Source organism: Pseudorca crassidens, chromosome 14 (assembly GCF_039906515.1).
Source record: "Pseudorca crassidens isolate mPseCra1 chromosome 14, mPseCra1.hap1, whole genome shotgun sequence".
NCBI classification, from domain to species: domain Eukaryota; kingdom Metazoa; phylum Chordata; class Mammalia; order Artiodactyla; family Delphinidae; genus Pseudorca; species Pseudorca crassidens.
Window position 1 is genome coordinate 13,958,201 of NC_090309.1, and position 20,556 is coordinate 13,978,756.

General features: G+C 36.6%; 1 protein-coding gene across 2 annotated transcripts in view; it reads left to right on the forward strand.

The window, feature by feature from the left end:
• Positions 1-20,556, forward strand: part of CHMP3 (charged multivesicular body protein 3) — an 81,751-nt gene that overhangs the window by 23,151 nt on the left and 38,044 nt on the right. The window contains exon 2 of one of the 2 annotated variants that reach the window (XM_067704458.1): positions 750-810. The exons of the other annotated variant lie outside the window; for it this stretch is intronic. Within the exon in view, the coding sequence (XP_067560559.1) occupies positions 750-810 (61 nt within the window). The remainder of the gene's footprint in view (positions 1-749; positions 811-20,556) is intronic. 2 annotated transcript variants of the gene reach the window in all.

Consider the following 20,556-nt stretch of genomic DNA (forward strand, 5'->3'; position numbering starts at 1 on the left):
AACTTCTGTGTCATGTGCCAAAAAGCAATAATTGATTAAATGTAAAATTTAGTTTTAATGATTTATCAGCTGATAACTCAGATTTTCCTTCATTTTTGAAATTGAAGAATTAGAAAGAAATGCATAAGAATTTGGTAATAATTAGAGTCATTCACTACTTTTTCAACACCTATAGCAGTACTTCTAGTTGGCCCTATGTTTAGTGCTTCAGAGGTTTTTGCCTCTCAGGGAAACCTATCATGATAAGAAGAGACACATAGGTTAGAGGAATATATTTCTTTTGTAAAATGAAAAAATGTAATTGTCAAAGGGGAGAAGGAAAAGATGAATTCTTATCACATAGGCAGAGAAGGTTTTTTTTAATAATTATGTATAGAAATTGAAAATCTTCTGATGCCCATGAAACCTTTCTATGCCCATGGCACCTCATGAACAATTTTTATATACCTGCAGGGTACTGAACTTTCTTGGGGAGCTTGTATAAAGTGCTTCATACTGCCTTCAGATCGGAATCTTTGAATAGTTTGAGACTTCTATGTACTGTGAATAAAAAGATGGGAAAAAAAACAGAATTTGGCCAGAGAAGAAAAAAAAGGAATTTGACCCTAAGGCTGTTTCTTTCAAAATAGGTTTATATTATTTCTAGCTTGTGTCAGGAATAAATGTAGAATTAATATAAAATTCTTTAAAATGTGGTGAATTGGGGATATTGACTTCTCTTATAATTCCTTTTGTAAAATTTTTCCCAGGTGAATGAATGGTCATTGAAGATAAGAAAGGAAATGAGAGTTGTTGACAGGCAAATAAGAGGTAAATTATTATTTTACATCTCCTATTCTTTATCTTGGTGTATTTTGCATTAGTTCATAAAAGTAAACTGTATCTACATCTATGAAACATAGTTTATATTAATTATTTATGGCTGCCCTAATTATTTGCTTTCTAATTATAGTAAGAAAAACAAGATAAAATCAACTCAAAGATCTTTACATTTGATAAGAACTAAAATCTTTCCTCCAGCCTGGCATTGAGCTATTCAAGGGGGAGAGGCCATGTTCATTCATCTGTGATTTCCTAGAGTCCAGGTTACTTTTGGAAACAAAGCAGGCGCTCACATTCTGTGGTAGACAGAATAATGGCCTTCCAAAGATGTCCACGTCCTAATCCCCAGAACCTGTGAATATGTTACCTTACATAGCAGAAGGAAACTTGCAGATTTGATTAAATTAAGGATCTTGAGGTGGGGAGATTAATCCTGGGCTATCTGGGTGGGCTTATAAGAGTCCTTATGAGAGGGAGGCAACATGTTGAGAAAAAGTGAGAGAAAAGGAGATGTAACCACAGAACCAGATGTTAGAGTGCTATGCTTTGAAGATGGAGGAAGAAGACACAAGCTAAGGAATGCAGTTGACCTCTAGAAACTAGAAAAGACAAGGAAATGGATTCTTCCCTGAAGCTTCCAGAAGAAACACAGCCCTTCCAACACCTGGATTTTAGACTTCGTTTTTGTTTTTGTTTTTGAATATTTATTGGTCTGTGCTGGGTCTTAGTTGCGGCACACAGGATCTTCATTGCCGCATGCGGGATCTTTTAGTTGCGGCATGCAGGCTCTTAGTTTGCGGCATGTGGGATCTAGTTCCCTGACCAGAGATCGAATCCGGGCCCCCTGCTTTGGGAGCATGGAGTCCCAACTGCTGGACCATCAGGGAAGTCCCGATTTTAGACTTCTGATCACCACAATTAAAGAATAAATTTTTGTTGTTTTAAGCCATTTGAAAAAAAAAAGTAAAGCAACCTCATCTTACTTACAAAGAAATGGCTTTATGGAATTCAAATTAAATAAATTGTATGTAAGGAATGCAGTTCCATTTTCACTACAGTTTATCTTAGCATGGCTGTAAATTGAGCAAAATATGTTTCTAAATAAAGTTGATTATTGTTGAGTACTACTTAAAACTAAGGTGACTTGCAAAGAGTAACATTTAAAACTTTTATGATTTTTAACACTTTCATGATTGGAGAAAAATTAATAACAGAGGTATCACCATATCACTCCTTTTAAAAAAGAATTAGAATAGCAGTATAGGGGTAGGGAAGTAAAACGTACAAACTATTAGGTATAAAATAAGCTACAAGGATATATTATACAACATGGGGAATATAGCCAATATTTTATAACTGTAAATGGAGTAAAGCCTTTACAAATTGTGAATCACTATCTGTACATCTGTACAAATAGTAACTTGTACATCTGTAACTTATATAATATTGTACAGCAACTATACTTCAATTAAAAAAATAAAAATGGAAAAAAATACTTGTAAATAGGATATTCCAAAAGTAAATAAATAAAAAATAATTACAGAGGGGAATTACATTCATAGCCATGATGGAGTAATGGTTATGGATTTGAACTTGCACTCCATTGTAAATAAAGAAAAAACTGGACAAAAGCTGTGAAACATCTGTTTTCAAACATTGGATAACTGTCAGTGCAGGATTTTGATCAGTGAGAAAAGGGAAACAAAAGGAGAGAGCCCTAATATGGTCCTCATTTTCTGCCAAGGGAGACTTTCTGGGTCATAGCATGTGGAAGGAGATTCCAAGCAGAGTGTGGTATTCTCACTGAATTAAGGAGGAAGAGACTAGGGTTCAGGGAGGCTGCAGTGGCTGGAACTTGTGGGGCAGAGTATCAGAACAAGAGCAATATCCAAAGAAAAAGCTGTAAATATCTGCACAGGGTCCCAATGAGTCTTTAGCTGACTACTAAGCTGTGCATACTTAGAATGAGATTTTAGGAGGCTAGGCAAAGAACAGTTACTGGGGACAGAACAACTACCAGGAGGGGGCTATAAGCTAAACAGTTCCCAGAGTTAACAGAGGATTGAGAGATGGTAGAGTTCTGACCAGACACAGTAAAGAGACTTTGTTGAATATCTGGGGCATTCAGTAGAGACTGCAGAAGGGTCATGCCTTAATATTAAGGTGAAAGTAGCCCTAGCTTAAAGGCTACCATATGCCCACAGCAACAAAGCTTAAAAGCAGATCTGTTACTGTATAGCACAGGAACTCTACTCAGTGCTCTGTGGTGACCTAAATGGAAAGGAAATCCAAAAAAGAGGAGAGATATATATATATAGAGAGAGAGAGAGAGAGACAGAGAGAGAGAGAGAGAGAGAGGGAGAGAGGGCGCGCTGATTCACTTTGTTGTGCAGTAGAAACTAACACAACATTGTAAAGCAACTATACTCCAATAAAAATTAATTTAAAAAATAAATAAATAAAAATTAAAAGAAGTCTTGAAAGCTGAACTACCAAAATAAAGCTGAACATTCTTTAAAGCTCTTTAAGGCTGAACTACCAAAATTGCAGATACCCCAAAATGAAACATTTAGAGTGTTCAACATCCAATGAAAAGTTACTAGGAAAGTGTGACCGAAAATCAAGAGAAAAATCAGGAAATATAAATAGACCCAGAAAAAAAACAGATGATCAAATGAATAAGCAGACAGGGATTTTAAACAGCTATTATAATATGTTGAGGGATTTAGAGGAAAACATAATGAACATATGTTTCAAAGGAAAACATGAACATAATGAAGAGGTAAATAGAAGATATTGAAAAGAACAAAGTAGAACTCAGATGAAAGATCTAGAATAAAGTGAAGTAAAATGAAAGCTTCACTGAATGGGTTGAACAAGCAGATTATACACTACAGAAAACAAGATCAGTGAAATCAAAGATAGTAATACAAACTATCCAAACTGCAGTACTGAGAGAAAAAAGTAAAAAAAAAAAAAAAATCAAATGATCCAACGTGTAATTTGAGTCTCAGAAGGAAAAGAGTCCAGAAAGGATCACATGATATAATAGCTGATGAAAACTGTAAACCCACAGATCCAAGGAACTCCAATTTCAAACGGGATAAACACAAAGAAAACCTTGCCAGGATGTATCATAAGCAAATTACTGAAAGGTAACAATAAAGAGATAAAACAGTCTGAGGAAAGGGTAATGATTAAAATTTTATTATCAGAAACAATACGAACCAAAACATCTTTGATACAATAAAAGAAAAATACCCACATTATCCTAGAATTCTGAGTCCAATGAAAACAGCATTCAAAGGAGAAGTAAAGATACTTGTATACAAAAGCCAAGAGAATTTGTTGCTAGTAGGTCTACAGTACAAGAAACATTAAAGGAAGTTGTAAGCTGAAGGAAAATCATACCAGATACAAATTTGGATTTACCCAGAGGAATGAAGCATGCTGGAAATTATAAGTATGTAAGTAAATATAATGTTTTTCTCTTTTAAGTGTTTCTTTTTAATAATTATTGACTGTTTAAAGTAAAAGTAATAATATGGGGCATAAAACATATGTAGAACTATGACAATGTATGACAATAATAGCACAAACAATTGATTCATGTCATCTTTAGAAACCACATAAATTCAGTTAGTGTCTCACAAACCTTGTTTATTCCTGTTTTGTGCTTTACTTATTGTATACCTTCTCACATCCATAACTCATTTATCTGGTGAAATGATCTTCAAGCTCTGTCTTTCTTCTCATGGTTCCTGTTATTTCTCATTCATAGCAATTTATTAGTTAACTAACATGATATCAGAAAAATAATAGTGGGTTTTGGAGTCCTTACACTACCAGATTTAAACCATCACTGCTATCAATTAGCCACCTGTTCCTATTAAAATTCTTTGAATCTCACAGAACTGTACTGACAATTAAATCTGTGAATGTATGTAAAATGTTTAGGACAGTACTTGGCATATAGTAGACAATTTACTACATTTATAGTGATACCAAAAAAGGAGGGTGGGGGTTACTTTAGACAAAGTATAACTTTGAAATAATGTGATTGCTTTAAATGTTACTTGCATATGAAGGTTTACCACTGAAACACTTTCAAAGTCTTTGATTTGTTTTTTTGTGTGTTTTTGTTTTTTTTCTTTTTAGATTACATAGCTTTATTTAGTCTTTGATTTGAATTTTATTTCTTTATTTTTATACAGCAGGTTCTTATTAGTTATCTATTTTATACATGTTAGTGTATATGTCAATCCCAATCTCCCAATTCATCCCACCACCCCCCCCCCCCCGCTTTCCCCCCTTGGTGTCCATACATTTGTTCTCTACATCTGTGTCTCTATTTCTGCCCTGCAAACTGGTTCATCTGTACCATTTTTCTAGATTCCACATATATGTGTTAATATACGATATTTGTTCTTCTCTCTCTTACTTGCTTCACTCTATGACAGTCTCTAGGTCCATCCACATCTCTACAAATGACCCCGTTTCATTCCTTGTTATGGCTGAGTAATACTCCATTGTATACATGTACCACATCTTCTTTATCCATTCGTCTGTCAGTGGACATTTAGGTTGCTTCCATGACCTGGCTATTGTAAATAGTGCTGCAGTGAACATTGGGGTGCATGTGTCTTTTTGAATTACAGTTTTCTGTGTGTATATGCCCAGTAGTGGGATTGTTGGATCATATGGTAATTCTATTTTTAGTTTTTTAAGGAACCTCCATACTGTTCTCCATAGTGGCTGTATCAATTTACGTTCCCACCAACAGTGCAAGAGGGTGCCCTTTTCTCCACACCCTCTCCAGCATTTGTTGTTTGTAGATTTTCTGATGATGCCCATTCTAACTGATGGGAGGTGATACCTCATTGTAGTTTTGATTTGCATTTCTCTAGTAATTAGTGACGTTGAGCAGCTTTTCATGTGCTTCTTGGCCATCTGTGTGTCTTCTCTGGAGAAATGTCTGTTTAGGTCTTCTACATATTTTAGAATTGGGTTGTTTGTTTTTCTCATATTGAGCTGCATGAGCTGTTGATATATTTCGGAGATTGATCCTTTGTCTGTTGATTCATTTGCAAATATTTTCTCCCATTCTGAGGGTTGTCTTTGCGTCTTTTTTATGGTTTCCTTTGCTGTGCAAAAGATTTTAAGTTTCATTAGGTCCCACTTGTTTATTTTTGTTTTTATTTCCATTACTCTGGGAGGTGGGTCCAAAAAGATCTTGCTGTGATTTATGTCAAAGAGTGTTCTTCCTTTGTTTTCCACTAAGCGTTTTATACTGTCTTGTTTTACATTTAGGTCTTTAATCCATTTTGAGTTTATTTTTCTGTGTGGTGTTAGGGAGTGTTCTAATTTCATTCTTTTACATGTAGCTGTCCAATTTTCACAGCCCCACTTATTGAAGAGACTGTCTTTTCTCCATTGTATATCCTTGCCTCCTTTGTCATAGACGAATTGACCATAAGCGTGTGGTTCATTTCTGGGCTCCCTATTCTTTTCCATTGATCTGTGTGTCTGGTTTTGTGACAGTACCATACTGTTTTGATTACAGTAGCTTTGTGGAATAGTGTGAAGTCAGGGAGTCTGATTCCTCCAAGTCTGTTTTTTTCCCTCAAGATTGCTTTGGCTATTGGGGGTCTTTTGTGTCTCCATACAAATTTTAAGATTTTTGGTTCAAATTCTGTAAAAAATGCCATTGCTAATTTGATAGGGATTGCATTGAATCTGTAGATTGCTTTGGGTAGTATAGTCATTTTCACAATATTGATTCTTCCAATCCAAGAACATGGTATATCTCTCCATCTGTTTGTATCATCTTTAATTTCTTTCATCAGTGTCTTATAGTTTTCTACATACAGGTGTTTTGTCTCCCTAGGTAGGTTTATTCCTAGGTATTTTATTCTTTTTGTTGCAGTGGTAAATAGGAGTGTTTCCTTAATTTCTCTTTCTGATCTTTCGTTGTTAGTGTATAGGAATGCAAGAGATTTCTGTGCATTAATTTTCTATCCTGCAACTTTACCAAATTCATTGATTAGCGCTAGTAGTTTTCTGGTGGCATCTTTAGGATGCTCTATGTATAGTGTCATGTCATCTGCAAAGAGTGACAGTTTTACTTCTTCTTTTCCAATTTGTATTCCTTTTATTTCTTTTTGTTCTCTGATTGCCATGGCTAGGACTTCCAAAGCTATGTTGAATAATAGTGATGAGAGTGGACATCCTTGTCTTGTTCCTGATCTTAGAGGAAATACTTTTAGTTTTTCACCATTGAGAATGATGTTGCTGTGGGTTTGTCGTACATGGACTTTATTATGTTGAGGTAGGTTCCCTCTATGCCCACTCTCTGGAGAGTTTTTTTCATAAATGGGGTTTGAATTTTGTCAAAAGCTTTTTCTGCATCTATTGAGATGACCGTATGGTTTTTATTCTTCAATTTGTTAATATGGTGTATCACATTGATTGATTTGCATATATTGAAGAATCCTTGAATCCCTGGGATAAATCCCACTTGATCGTGGTGTATGATCCTTTTAATGTGTTGTTGGATTCTGTTTGCTAGTATTTTGTTGAGGATTTTTGCATCTATATTCATCAGTGATATTGGTCTGTAATTTCCTCTTTTTGTCGTGTCTTTGTCTGGTTTTGGTATTAGGGTGATGGTGGCCTCGTAGAATGAGTTTCGGAGTGTTTCTTCATCTGCAGTTTTTTTAGAAGAGCTTGAGAAGGATGGGTGTTAGCTCTTCTCTAAATGTTTGATAGTATTTACCTGGGAAGAAATCTGGTCCTGGAATTTTCTTTGTTGCAAGATTTTATATCACAGTTTCAATTTCATTACTTGTGATTAGTCAGTTTATATTTTCTATTTCTTCCTGATTCAGTCTTGGAAGGTTATACATTTCTAAGAATTTGTCCATTTCTTCCAGGTTGTCCACTTTATTGGCAAGAGGTGCTTCTAGTAGTCTCTTATGCTTTGTATTTCTGCAGTGTCCTTTGCAACTTCTCCTTTTTCATTTCTAATTTTATTGATTTGAGTCCTCTCCCTCTTTTTCTTGATGAATGTGGCTAAAGGTTTATCAAGTTTGTTTATCTTCTCAAAGAACCAGCTTTTAGTTTTATTGATCTCTGCTATTGTTTTCTTTGTTTGTATTCCATTTATTTCTGCTCTGATCTCGATTTCTTTCCTTCTACTAACTTTGGGGAGTTTTTGTTCTTCTTTTCTAGTTCCTTTAGGTGTAAGGTTAAATTGTTTATTTGAGATGTTTCTTGTATCTTGAGGTAGGCTTGTATAGCTATGAACTTCACTCTTGGAACTGCTTTTGCTGCATCGTTTGGATCATCATGTTTTCGTTGTCATTTGTCTCTAGGTATTTTTTGATTTCCTCTTTGATTTCTTCAGTGATCTCTTGGTTACTTAGTAATGTATTGCTTAGTCTCCATGTGTTTGTGTTTTTTACATTTTTTTCCCTGAAATTTATTTCTGATCTCATAGCGTTGTGGTCGGAAAAATGCTTGGTAGGATTTCAGTTTTCTTACATTTACCAAGGCTTGATCTGTGAGCCAAGATGTGATCTATCCTGGACAGTGTTCCATGTTCAGTTGAAACAAAAGTGTAATCTGCTGTTTTCGGATGGAATGTCCTATAAATATGAATTAAATCTCTTTGGTCTGTTGTGTCATTTAAAGCTTTTGTTTCCTTATTTTTCTGTCTGGATGGTCTGTCCATTGGTGTAAGTGAGGTGTTAAAGTCCCCCACTATTATTGTGTTACTGTCGATTCCCTCTTATAGCTGTTAGCATTTGCCTTGTGTATTGAGGTGCTCCTGTGTTGGTTGCATATATATTTATGATTGTCATATCTTCTTCTTGGATTGATCCTTTGATCATTATGTAGTGTCCTTCCTTGTCTCTTATAACATTCTTTATTTTAAATTCTGTTTTATCTGATATGAGTATTGCTATTCCAGCTTTCTTTTGATTTCCATTTGCATGGAATATCTTTTTCCATCCCATTTGCATGGAATATCTTTTTCCATCACTTTCAGTCTGTATGTTCCCCTAGTTCTGAAGTGGATCTCTTGTAGACAGCATATATATGGATCTTGTTTTTGTATTCATTCAGCGAGCCTGTGTCTTTTGGATGGAGCATTTAATCCATTCACGTTCAAGGTAATTATCGATATGTATATTCCTGTTACCATATTCTTAATTGTTTTGGGTTTGTTTCTGTAGGTCCTTTTCTTCTCTCATGTTTCGTACTTAGAGAAGTTTCTTTGGCATTTGTTGTAGAGCTGGTTTGGTGGTGCTCAAGCTTTTGATTTCTCCATCAAATCTGAATGGGATCCTTGCCAGGTAGAGTAATCTTGGTTGTAGGTTCTTCCCTTTCATTACTTTAAGTATATCATGCCACTCCCTTCCGGCTTGTAGAGTTTCTGCTGAGAAATCAGCTGTTAACCTTATGGGAGTTCCCTTATATGTTATTTGTCATTTTTCCCTTGTTGCTTTTAATAATTTTTCTTTGTCTATAATTTTTGTCAGTTTGAGTACTATGTGTCTTGGTGTGTTTCTCCTTGGATTTATCCTGCCTGGGATTCTCTGCACTTCCTGGAGTTGGATGGCTATTTCCTTTCCCATGTTAGGGAAGTTTTCGACTATAATCTCTTCAAATATTTTCTCGGGTGCTTTCTCTCTCTCTTCTCCTTCTGGGACCCCTATAATGCGAATGTTCATGCATTTGATGTTGTACCAGAGGTCTCTTAGGCTGTCTTCACTTCTTTTCATTCTTTTTTCTTTATTCTTTTCTGTGGCAGTGATTTCCACCATTCTGTCTTCCAGTTCATTTATCCATTCTTCTGCCTCAGTTATTCTGCTATTGATTCCTTCTAGTGTATTTTTCATTTCAGTTATTGTATTGTTCACCTCTGTTTGTTTGTTCTTTAATTCTTCTAGGTCTTTGTTAAACATTTCTTGCATCTTCTCGATCTTCACCTCCATTCTCTTTCTGAGGTCCTGGATCATCTTCACTATCATTATTCTGAATTCTTTTTCTGGGAGGTTGCCTATCTCCACTCATTTAGTTTTTCTGGGGTTTTATCTTGTTCCTTCACCTGGTACATAGTCCTCTGCCTTTGCATATTGTCTATCTTTCTGTGAATGTGGTTTTCATTCCACAGGCTTCAGGATTGTAGTTCTTCTTGCTTCTGCTGTCTGCCCTCTGGTGGATGAGGCTATCTAAGAGGCTTATGCAAGCTTCCTGATGGGAGGGACTGGTGGTGGGTAGAGCTGGGTGTTGCTCTGGTGAGCAGAGCTCAGTAAAACTTTAATCTGCTTGTCTGCTGTTGGGTGGGGCTGAGTTCCTTCCCTGTTGGTTGTTTGGCCTGAGGCAACCCAGCACTGGAGCCTATAGGTCTTTGGTAAGGCTAATGGAAGACTCCGGGAGGCCTTATGCCAATGAGTACTTCCCAGAACTTCTGCTGCCAGTGTCCTTGTCCCCGCAGTGAGCCACAGCCACCCCCGCCTCTGCAAGAGACCCTCTGACACTAGCAGACAGGTCTGGTTCAGTCTCCTATGGGGTCACTGCTCCTTCCCCTTGGGTCCTGGTGTGCACACTACTTTGTGTGTGCCCTCCAAGAGTGGAGTCTCTGTTTCCCCCAGTCCTGTTGAAGTCCTGTAATCAATCCCTCTAGCCTTCAAAGTCTGATTCTCTGGAAATTCCTCCTCCCGTTGCTGACCCCCAGGTTGGGAAGCCTGATGTGGGGCTCAGAACCTTCACTCCAGTGGGTGGACTTCCGTGGTATAAGTGTTCTCCAGTTTGTGAGTCACCCACCCAGCACTTATGGGATTTGATTTTACTGTGATTGTGCCCCGCCTACCGTCTCATTGCGGCTTCTCCTTTGTCTTTGGATGTGGGGTATATTTTTTTGGTGAGTTCCAGTGTCTTCCTGTCAATGATTGTTCAGCAGTTAGTTGTGATTCTAGTGCTCTTGCAAGAGGGAGTGAGCGCATGTCCCTCTACTCCACCATCTTGAACCAATCCTCATTTGGTTTTATGTTAGCAGTCAAGGCGAATGGATTTAAAGAATATATTAGTGAAAAAAAGAGTACCTGCAAGACTGTTCTATGCTCTTAGAAGTCAGGATATTGGTTTCCCTTGCTGGGGGCATGGTGGATTAGTAGGGACATAAAAGGACTTCATGTTATGTTGGTAATATTTTGTTTCTTCATCTGATTCCTAGTTACATGGGTGTGTTTAATTTGTGACAGTTTATGTGGCTTTATGGTTATGTGTGTGATATATGTATGTACGTATGATATACTTCAGTAAAACATTTAAAGAAAAATAGTAGTAACTTAAAGCAAAGTATAACTACAAGTAGTTCTTATCTTCTTATGGAGGACTCAAGGTAGTCCACATTTTTAGCTTTCAGCCAAATGTAACACATGTAGAGCACTCATAATAGGCAATACTGGAGTGAATTTAGAACATTCATTTTGCCCCTCCCCTCAAATGAACATAGTTAGCTTGCGTTTTTACCCCCATGACTATAAAGGTAATAATACACACACTGATGCAGAAAAGTATAAATAAGAAAGTTAAAATCACTCTGAAATCCTACCACCCAGAGATAACAGCCACAAGCATTTTGGTGATCATCGTTTCAGATACATTTCTGTCTGTATTTGTACTTACATATAAATACTTGTTTATAAATAAATCATAGTTTTCTTGCTGCCGTTTTCTTTATTATATTTAAATATACATAACAGAAGTTGACCATTTAAAAAAATTTTATTGAAGTATAGTTGATTTACAATGTGTTAATTTCTGCTGTACAGCAAAGTGATTCAGTTATGTAGATATTCTTTTTCATATTCCTTTTCATTATGATTTATCACAGGATATTGAATATAGTTTTCTGTGCTATACAGTAGAACCTTGTTGTTTATCCATTCTATATATAATGGTTTGCATCTGCTAATCCCAAACTCCCAATCCTTCCCTCCCCCCACCCTCCTGGCAACCACAGGTGTGTTCTCTATGTCTGTGAGTCTGTTTCTGTTTCGTAGATATGTTCATTTGTGTCATATTTCACATTCTACATATAAGTGATATCACATGTTCATAAATTGATCATTTAAACCATTTTAAAAAACACAGTTCATTGACATTAAGTACATTTACATTGCTGTGCAGCCATCACCACTATCCATCTCCTGAATTTTTCCTTCATCTCATATTGAAACTCTGTAGCCATTAAACAGTAACTCTCCATTTTTCCTTCTCCACATCCCCTGGTAACCACCATTCTGCTTTCTGTCTCTATGTATAATTAGACTGTTCCAGGTACCTCATATAAGTGTAATCACAGAGTATTTATCCCATTGTGTCTGTCTTATTTTACTTACCGTAATGTTTTCATGACTCATTCATGTTATAGCATGTATCAGAATTTCCTTCTTTTTATGAGACTGAATAACATTCCGTTGTATGTAGATATCTCATTTTGTTTATCTATTCATCTATCACTAGAAATTTGGGTTATTTCTACCTTTTGCTATTGTGAATAATGCTGTTATGAACATGAGTATACAAATATCTGTTCAAGCCCCTCCTTTTAGTCCTTCTGTGTATATACCCAAAAGTGGAATTGCTAGGTCAAGTGATGATCCTTTATTTAATTTTTGAGGAGCCACCATAGTGTTTGCCACAACACTGCACCGTTTTACATTCCTAACATCAAGGGCTAAGACATTCAAAAGCAACCACACTTACAGGGGAATATAGGTGGTCACTGTGCATGCCCAGGGAAATACACAGGCTCTGAAAGGGCTAACTTTTCACCTCAGGATGATCTCCAGTACAGAGACACCATACAGTAATAAAACAAAACAACCATATCAAACCCTGAGGAAGTGGGAGAATCTGGTTTCCAAAGTTATCATCTTAAAAAATTTAAATGTCCAGTTTTCAACAGTAACAACAACAAGATCACAAGGCATACAAAGAAACAGGAAAGTATGGCCCATTGAAAGGAAAAGAAATGAATAGAAAATGTCCCTGAAAAAGACCAGGTGACAGATTACTAAATAAAGACTTTAAAACAGTGATCTTAAAAATATGCAGGGCTTCCCTGGTGGCACAGTGGTTGAGAATCTGCCTGCTAATGCAGGGGACATGGGTTCGAGCCCTGGTCTGGGAGGATCCCACATGCCGCGGAGCAACTAGGCCCGTGAGCCACAGCTACTGAGCCTGCGCGTCTGGAGCCTGTGCTCCTCAAGAAGAGAGGCCCGATAGTGAGAGGCCCGCGCACCATGATGAAGAGTGGCCCCCGCTTGCCACAACTAGAGAAAGCCCTTGCACAGAAACGAAGACCCAACACAGGAAAAATAAATTAATTAATTAATAAACTCCTACCCCCAACATGTTCTTAAAAAAATATGCAAAGAACTAAAGAAAGATGTGGACAAAGTCAAGAAAATGATATATAAACAAAATGGAAGTATCAGTAAAGAGATAGAAAACATGAAAAGAAGCCAAAAATAAATTCTGCAGCTGAAAAGTATAACTGAAAATTTAAAAATTGCTAGAGTTATTCAGAAGCCAATTTGAGCAGGGAGAAGAATTAGTGAACTTGAAAATAATACAGTTGAAATGTTCAGGTCTGAGGATCAGAAGGAAAAGAATATGAAGCAAACAGAGCCTAAGGGACCTGTTGGACAGCATCAGTTGGGTCAACATACACGTTGTGGGGGTCCCAGAAGGAAAGGAAAGAGAGAAGGGGGAAGAGAGATTATTTGAAGAAATAAAGACAGAAACTTAACAAATTTCCTGAAAAACATGAATATAATCATCCAAGAAAGTCCACACACTCTAACGTAGAATAAACGCAGAGACCCATGCCAGGGCACATTATAATTGAACTATAGAAAGACAAAGAGAGGATGTTTAAAGCAGCAAGAAATGACCTGTCACATACAATCAATCCTGAATAAGATTTTCAGCAGATTTCTCATCAGAAATGTTGAGGGCCAGAAGACAGTGGGTTGATATATTCAAATGCTGAAAGAAGATACCTATACACCAAGAATCCTATACCCAGCAAAACAAAGGAGAAATTTTGACATTCCCACTTAAACAAAAGCTATGGGAGTTTGTTACCACTAGACCTGCCTGGGAAGAAATGCTAAAGGGTGTCTGTACTTCAGGTTGAAATTAAAGGACTGTAGACAGTAACTGGAAACCATATGAAAAAATAAATACCTCCATTAAAGGTAAATACATGGCGGGCTTCCCTGGTGGCGCAGTGGTTGAGAGTCCACCTGCCGATGCAGGGGACACGGGTTCGTGCCCTGGTCTGGGAAGATCCCACATGCCACGGAGTGGCTGGGCCTGTGAGCCATGGCCGCTGAGCCTGCATGTCCGGAGCCTGTGCTCTGCAATGGGAGAGGCCACAACAGTGAGAGGCCCGCGTACCAAAAAAAAAAAAAAAAAAAAGGTAAATACATGGGCAATTATAAAAGGTAGTATTCTTGTAACTTCATTTTTTGCTTTCACATGATTTAGGAGCCATGTGCATTTTTAAAAAATTAGGCTATATTTTTGAACACAGTGCAGAAAAATGTGCTTTTGTGACATCAGTAGCTGTATGGGGATGGGGACGGAGCTGTATAGAAGTAAAGTTTTTGCATATTATTAAAGTTAAGCTAATATAAATTCAAATTAGTGTTATAACTTTAGGATATTAAGTGCATTCACCAGGGTAATCACAAAGAAGGTAGATGTAAATTATACACTAAAGCAAATGAAAAGGGACTTGAAGTTTCACCATAAGAAAAGAAACAGATAAACACAAAAGAAGACATTAATGCAGGAAATGAAGGACAAAAAAGCTGTAAGACCTACAGAAAAAATTGCAACATGGCAGAATTAAGCCCCTCCTCATCAGTAATTACTTTAAATGTAAATGAATTAAACTCTCCAATTAAAAGGCAGAGTTTGGCAGAATTGGGGCAAAATGACCCTAGTGTATACTAAGATACAAATAGGTTGAAAGTGAAAGGAAGGAAAAAGATATTCCATGGAAATAGTAACCAAAAGAGTGGAGATTGCTGTGCTGATATAACACAAAATAAACTTTAAATTAGAAAAGATTACAAGAGTCAAAGAAGGACATTATATGTTAATAAAAGTTTTAATACAGTAAGATGTAATCTATGCACCTAATAATAGATGATCAAAATATATGAAGAGAAGTAGATCTACAGCAATAGTTGAAGATTTTAATAACCCATTCCCAAAATTGGATATAAACAGACAGAAGATAAATAAAGATAAAAGAGGACTCGAACAACACTATAATGAACTAACAGACACATACAGAATACTAATAGACATATACAGAATAGACATGTGCAGAATACTCAATGCAACAACAACAGAATACACATTCTTAAGTGCACATGGTACATTCTCCAGGATAGACCATGTGGTGGGCCAAAAACCAAGTCTCAATCAGTTTAAAAAAAATAAGAAGGAAAATTAGAAAATACCTAGAGATGAGTGAAAACCACAGCACTATATATCAAAACTTTTGGGATGCAGCAAAAGCTCAGAGGGAAATTATAGCTATAAAGATGCTTTACATTAAAAAAGAAGAAAGATATCAATCAACAACCTAACTTTACAACTTACAGAAAAAGAAGAAAAAACTCAACCTAAAGCTAACAAAAAGAAGGAAATAAGAAAGATTAGATCAGAGAAAAAGAAATAAAGACTAGAAGAGCAGGAGAGAAAAATCAAAGAAACTTAAAGTGAGTTCTTCAAAAAAGCAACAAAACTGATAAACCTTTAGCTAGATTGAGGGTGGTGGGGAGGGAAGAAGGGAGGAGGAGGGAGAGGGAGAGGGAATCAAATTCCTAAGATCAGAAATGACAGTTGGAGCACTACTATGATTCTACAGAAATAAAAAATGTAAGAGAGTACTATGAACAATTGTACACTAAAAAAATTGGATAATTTAGATGAAATGGGCAAATTCATAGAATTATAAAATCTACCAATACTGAAACACCAATAGAAAATCTGAATAGACTTATAACTCTTGAGATTAAATTAGTAATCAAAAATCTCTCCCAACAAAGAAAAGTCCTAGACCTGATGTATTCACTGGTGATATCTACTAAACATGTAAAGAACTAACACCAATCTTTCTCATACTTCTTCAGAAAATTGAAGAAAAGGGAACACTATCTAACTTGTTCTCTAAGGACAGCGTTTCCCATAGCAAAGCCAGACAAAGACACTATGGGAAGAGAAAACTACAGACCAATACTCCTTATGAACACTGATGCAAAAGTCCTCAACAAAATACAAGCAAGCAGGATTCAAAAGGATTATACACCATGACCAACTGGGATTTATTCCTGGAATGCAAGGATGGTTCACCTATGAAAATCAGTCAATGTAATACACCACATCAACAAAATAAAAAAAAAAACTATTCCAAAAATTTGAATAGGAAGGAATGCTTCCATACTCATTCTATGAGGCCATCATCACCCTGATATCAAAACCAGACAAAGATATCACACACAAAATAGAAAAGTACAGGCCAATATCACTGATGAACATAGATGCAAAAATTCTCAACAAAATATTAGCAAACAAATTGAACAGTACATTTAAAAGGATCATACTCCATGATCAAGTGGCATTTATCCAAGGATGGAAGGATGGTTCAGTTTATGCAAATTAGACATTGTGATATACCACATTAATAAACTGAAGAATAAAAATCATACAGTCATCTCAATAGATACAGAAAAAGCTTCTGACAAAATTCATGATATGATAAAACCTCTCAACAAAGTGAGAAAAGAGGGAGCATCACTCAACATGATAAAGGCCATCTATGACAAACCCATAGCCAACATCATACTCAAGGTTGAAAAGCTGAAAGCATTTCGTCTAAGATCAGGAACAAGACAAAGATGCCCACTCTTGCCCTGTTTATTTAACATAGCATTGGAAGTCCTAGCCATGCAGTCAGACCAGAAAAAGAAATAAAAGGAATCCAAATTAGAAACGAAGAAGTAAAACTGTTACTATTTGAAGATGACATGATACTATGTGTAGAAAATCCTGAAGATGCCACCAAATAACTATTAAAATAATAAATGAATTCAGTAAAGTTGTAGGATACAAAATTAATACAGAGAAATCTGTTGTGTTTCTTACACTAACAACAAACTGTCAGAAAGAGAAATTAAGAAAACAATTCCATTTACAATTGCATCAGAAAGAATAAAATAACTAGGAGTAAATCTAACCAAGGAGGTAAAAAACTTGTACTCAGAAAACTATAAGACACTGATGAAATAAACTGAAGATGACAGAAACAAATGGAAAGATATACCATGCTTGTGGATTTGAAGAATTAATGTTATTAAAATAGCCATACTACGCAAAGCCATGTATAGATTCATTTCAGTACGTATCAGAATTCCCGTGGCATTTTTCACTGAACAAATAATTCTAAAATTTATATGGAAGCACAAAAGACCTCAAATAGGCAATAAAACTGATTTAAAAATGGACAGAGAACCCGAATAGGCATTTTTCCAAAGAAGACATACAGATGGCCAACAGACACAAGAAAAAATGCTCAGCATCACTAATCATCAGGGAAATGCAAATCAAAACCAGAGTGAGATACCATCTCACACCTGTGAGAATGGCTATTATTAAAAAGACAACAAACAAGTATGGATTAGGATGTGGAGAATAGGGAGCCCTTGTGCAGTATTGATGGGAATGTAAATTGTGGCAACAACTACAGAAAACAGCATGGAGGTTCTTCAAAAAATTAGAACTACCATATGATCCAGCAATTTTACTTCTAGGTATTTTTCCAAAGAAAACAAAAACACTAATTTGAAAAGATATATTCACTCCTATGATTATTGCAGCCTTACTCACAGTAGCCAAGATATAGAAGCAACCTAAGTGCCCCTGATAGATGAATGGATAAAGATGTGGTGTGTGTATAGACATATATAAGCTAGAATACTACTCAACCATAAAAAGGACTGAAATCTTGTTGTTTGTGACAACCTGGATGGACCTAGAGGGTAATATGCTAAGTGAAATTAAGACAGAAAGAAAATGCCATATGATTTCACTTGTACTTGGAATCTAAAAAACAAAACAAATGAACAAACATAGCAAAACAGAAACTGTTATTGATACAGAGAACAAACGGATGGTTGCCAGAGGGGAGGGGCGCAGGTAAATGAGTGAAATGGGTGAGGGGGATTAAGAGGTACAGACTTCCAGTTACAAAATAAATGAGTCACAGGGGTGAAATGTACAGAGTGGGGAATATAGTCAATAATAATGTAGTATCATTGTATGATGACAGATGGTAACTAGACTTATTGTGGTGATCATTTTGTAACGTACAGAAATACCAAATCACTGTGCTGTACACCAGGAACTATCGTAGTGTTGTAGGTCAACTATAGTTCAAAAAACCACAAACAAACAAACTCATAGAAAAAGAGATCAGATTTGTGGTCACCAGAGTTGGGGTTTGGGGAGAGTGAGAATTGGATGAAGGTGGTCAAAAGGTACAAACTTGCAGTATAAGATAAATAAGTACTAGGGATGTAATGTATGACAGGATGAATATAATGAACACTGCTGTAGGTTATATATGAAAGCTGTTAAGAGAGTAAATCTTGAGTTCTAATCATAAGGAAGAAATATTTTTTCTGTGTTTTATTTTCTATCTATATGATGATAGATGTTAACTTACTGTGATCATCATTTCATGATCTCTGTCAGTAAGTCATCATGCTGTGTACCTTAAACTTATACAGTGCTGTATGTCAGTTATATATCAATAAAACTGTAAGGAAAAAAACTTCCTACAAAACTGTCTAATTAAAACCAGTTTGCTACTGGCATGAAGACAGTCATAAAGACCAGTGAGATAGAATAGAGAGCCCAGAAATCAACCCTCACGTATATGGTCAAATATATGTGAGGACCATTCAGTGAGGAAAAGACAGCCTTCTCAACTAATGGTGCTATGTAAACTGGATTTCCACATGCAAAAGAATGAGTTTGGACCCTTACCTAAAACCATATATGGAAATTAATTAAAAATGGATCAGAGACCTAAATGTAAAAGCGAAAACTAGAAAACTTCTAGAAGAAAACAGGGCCATAGCTTCACAACATTGGGTTTGGCAGTGATTTCTTGGATATGACCTGAAAGCCACAGGCAACAAAAAAATATAACAGACCACATAGACTTCATGAAAATGAAAAAGTTTGTGAATCAAAAGACAGTAAAAAGGGGAAACACTAAAAGGGCAACCCATAGATTGGGAGAAAATATTTGCAGAATATACGTAGAACTGACCTCGTAAAACTCAACTTTAAAAAGCCCTTTTCAGGCACTTCTCTGGTGGTCCAGTGGTTAAGATTGCACACTCCCAATAATGGGGGCCCGGGTTCAATCCCTGGTCAGGGAACTAGATCCCACATGCCGCAACTAAAAGATCCTACATGCCACAACTAAAAGATGCCACACACTGCAACTAAAGACCCCACGTGCTGCAACTAAAGATCCTGCACACCACAACGAAGATCCTGTGTGCCACAACTAAGACCTGGCGCATCCAAATAAATATTCAAAAATGGACAAAGGACTTGAATAGACTTTCAAGTCTATAGAATATTTTTTGAAGAAAACATACCAGTGGTCAGTAAGCACATGAAAAGATGCTCAACATCACTAATCATTAGGGAAATATAAATCAAAATCAGGATGTGCTACCACCTTATACCCATTAGGATGGCTGCTGTCAGTCAAAACAAAACATAAAGTAACAAATGTTGGCAAAGGATGTGGAGAAGTTAGAACCATTGATCACCATTGGGAGGAATGTAAAATGGTGCAGCAGCTGTGGAAAACAGAGCTGTTCCCCAAAAGGTTAAAAATAGAATTACCATGTGATCCAGAAATTCCAGTTTCGAGTATTGCTGTGGGCTGAAGGTTTGTGTCCTTCCCAAATTCATGTGTTGAAGCCCTAATCTCCAATATGATAGCATTTGGTGGGGGGGGGGGTGCTTTTAGCAAGTAATTAGTCCATGAAGGTGGAGCCCTCATGAATGAGATTAGTGCTGTTATCAGAAGAGACACAAGACAAATAATATCTGTCCTCCATGTGAGAGGGCACAGCAAGAAGGCATCCATCTGCAAACCAGAAAAAGGGGGCTTCCATCAGGAACTGAATTTGCCAGCACCTTGATCTTGGACTTTCCAGCTTCCAGAACTGTTTGAAATAAATTTCTGTTGTTTAAGCCACCTAATCTATGGTATTTTTATTATAGCAGCCTGACTAATCTGACTAATACAGATATTGGTACCAAGAAGCTGTAACAAACACATAAACTGTGGAAGCAGCTTTGGAACTAGGTTAATGGGTAGAGGCTAGAAGAATTTCGAGTTGCATGCTAACAAAACCCTAGTTCGCCAGGAGTGGACCTTTAAAGATGATTCTGGTGGGGGCTTAAGGGAAAAAAACAGAGCTGGAGAGAAAGCCTCCATCTTCTTAGAGAACACATAGATAACCATGTACATAATGTTAGTAGAAGTATGGATGGTGAAGGCCGTTCTGATGAGATCTCAAACGGAAATGAGAAACATGTAATTGGACA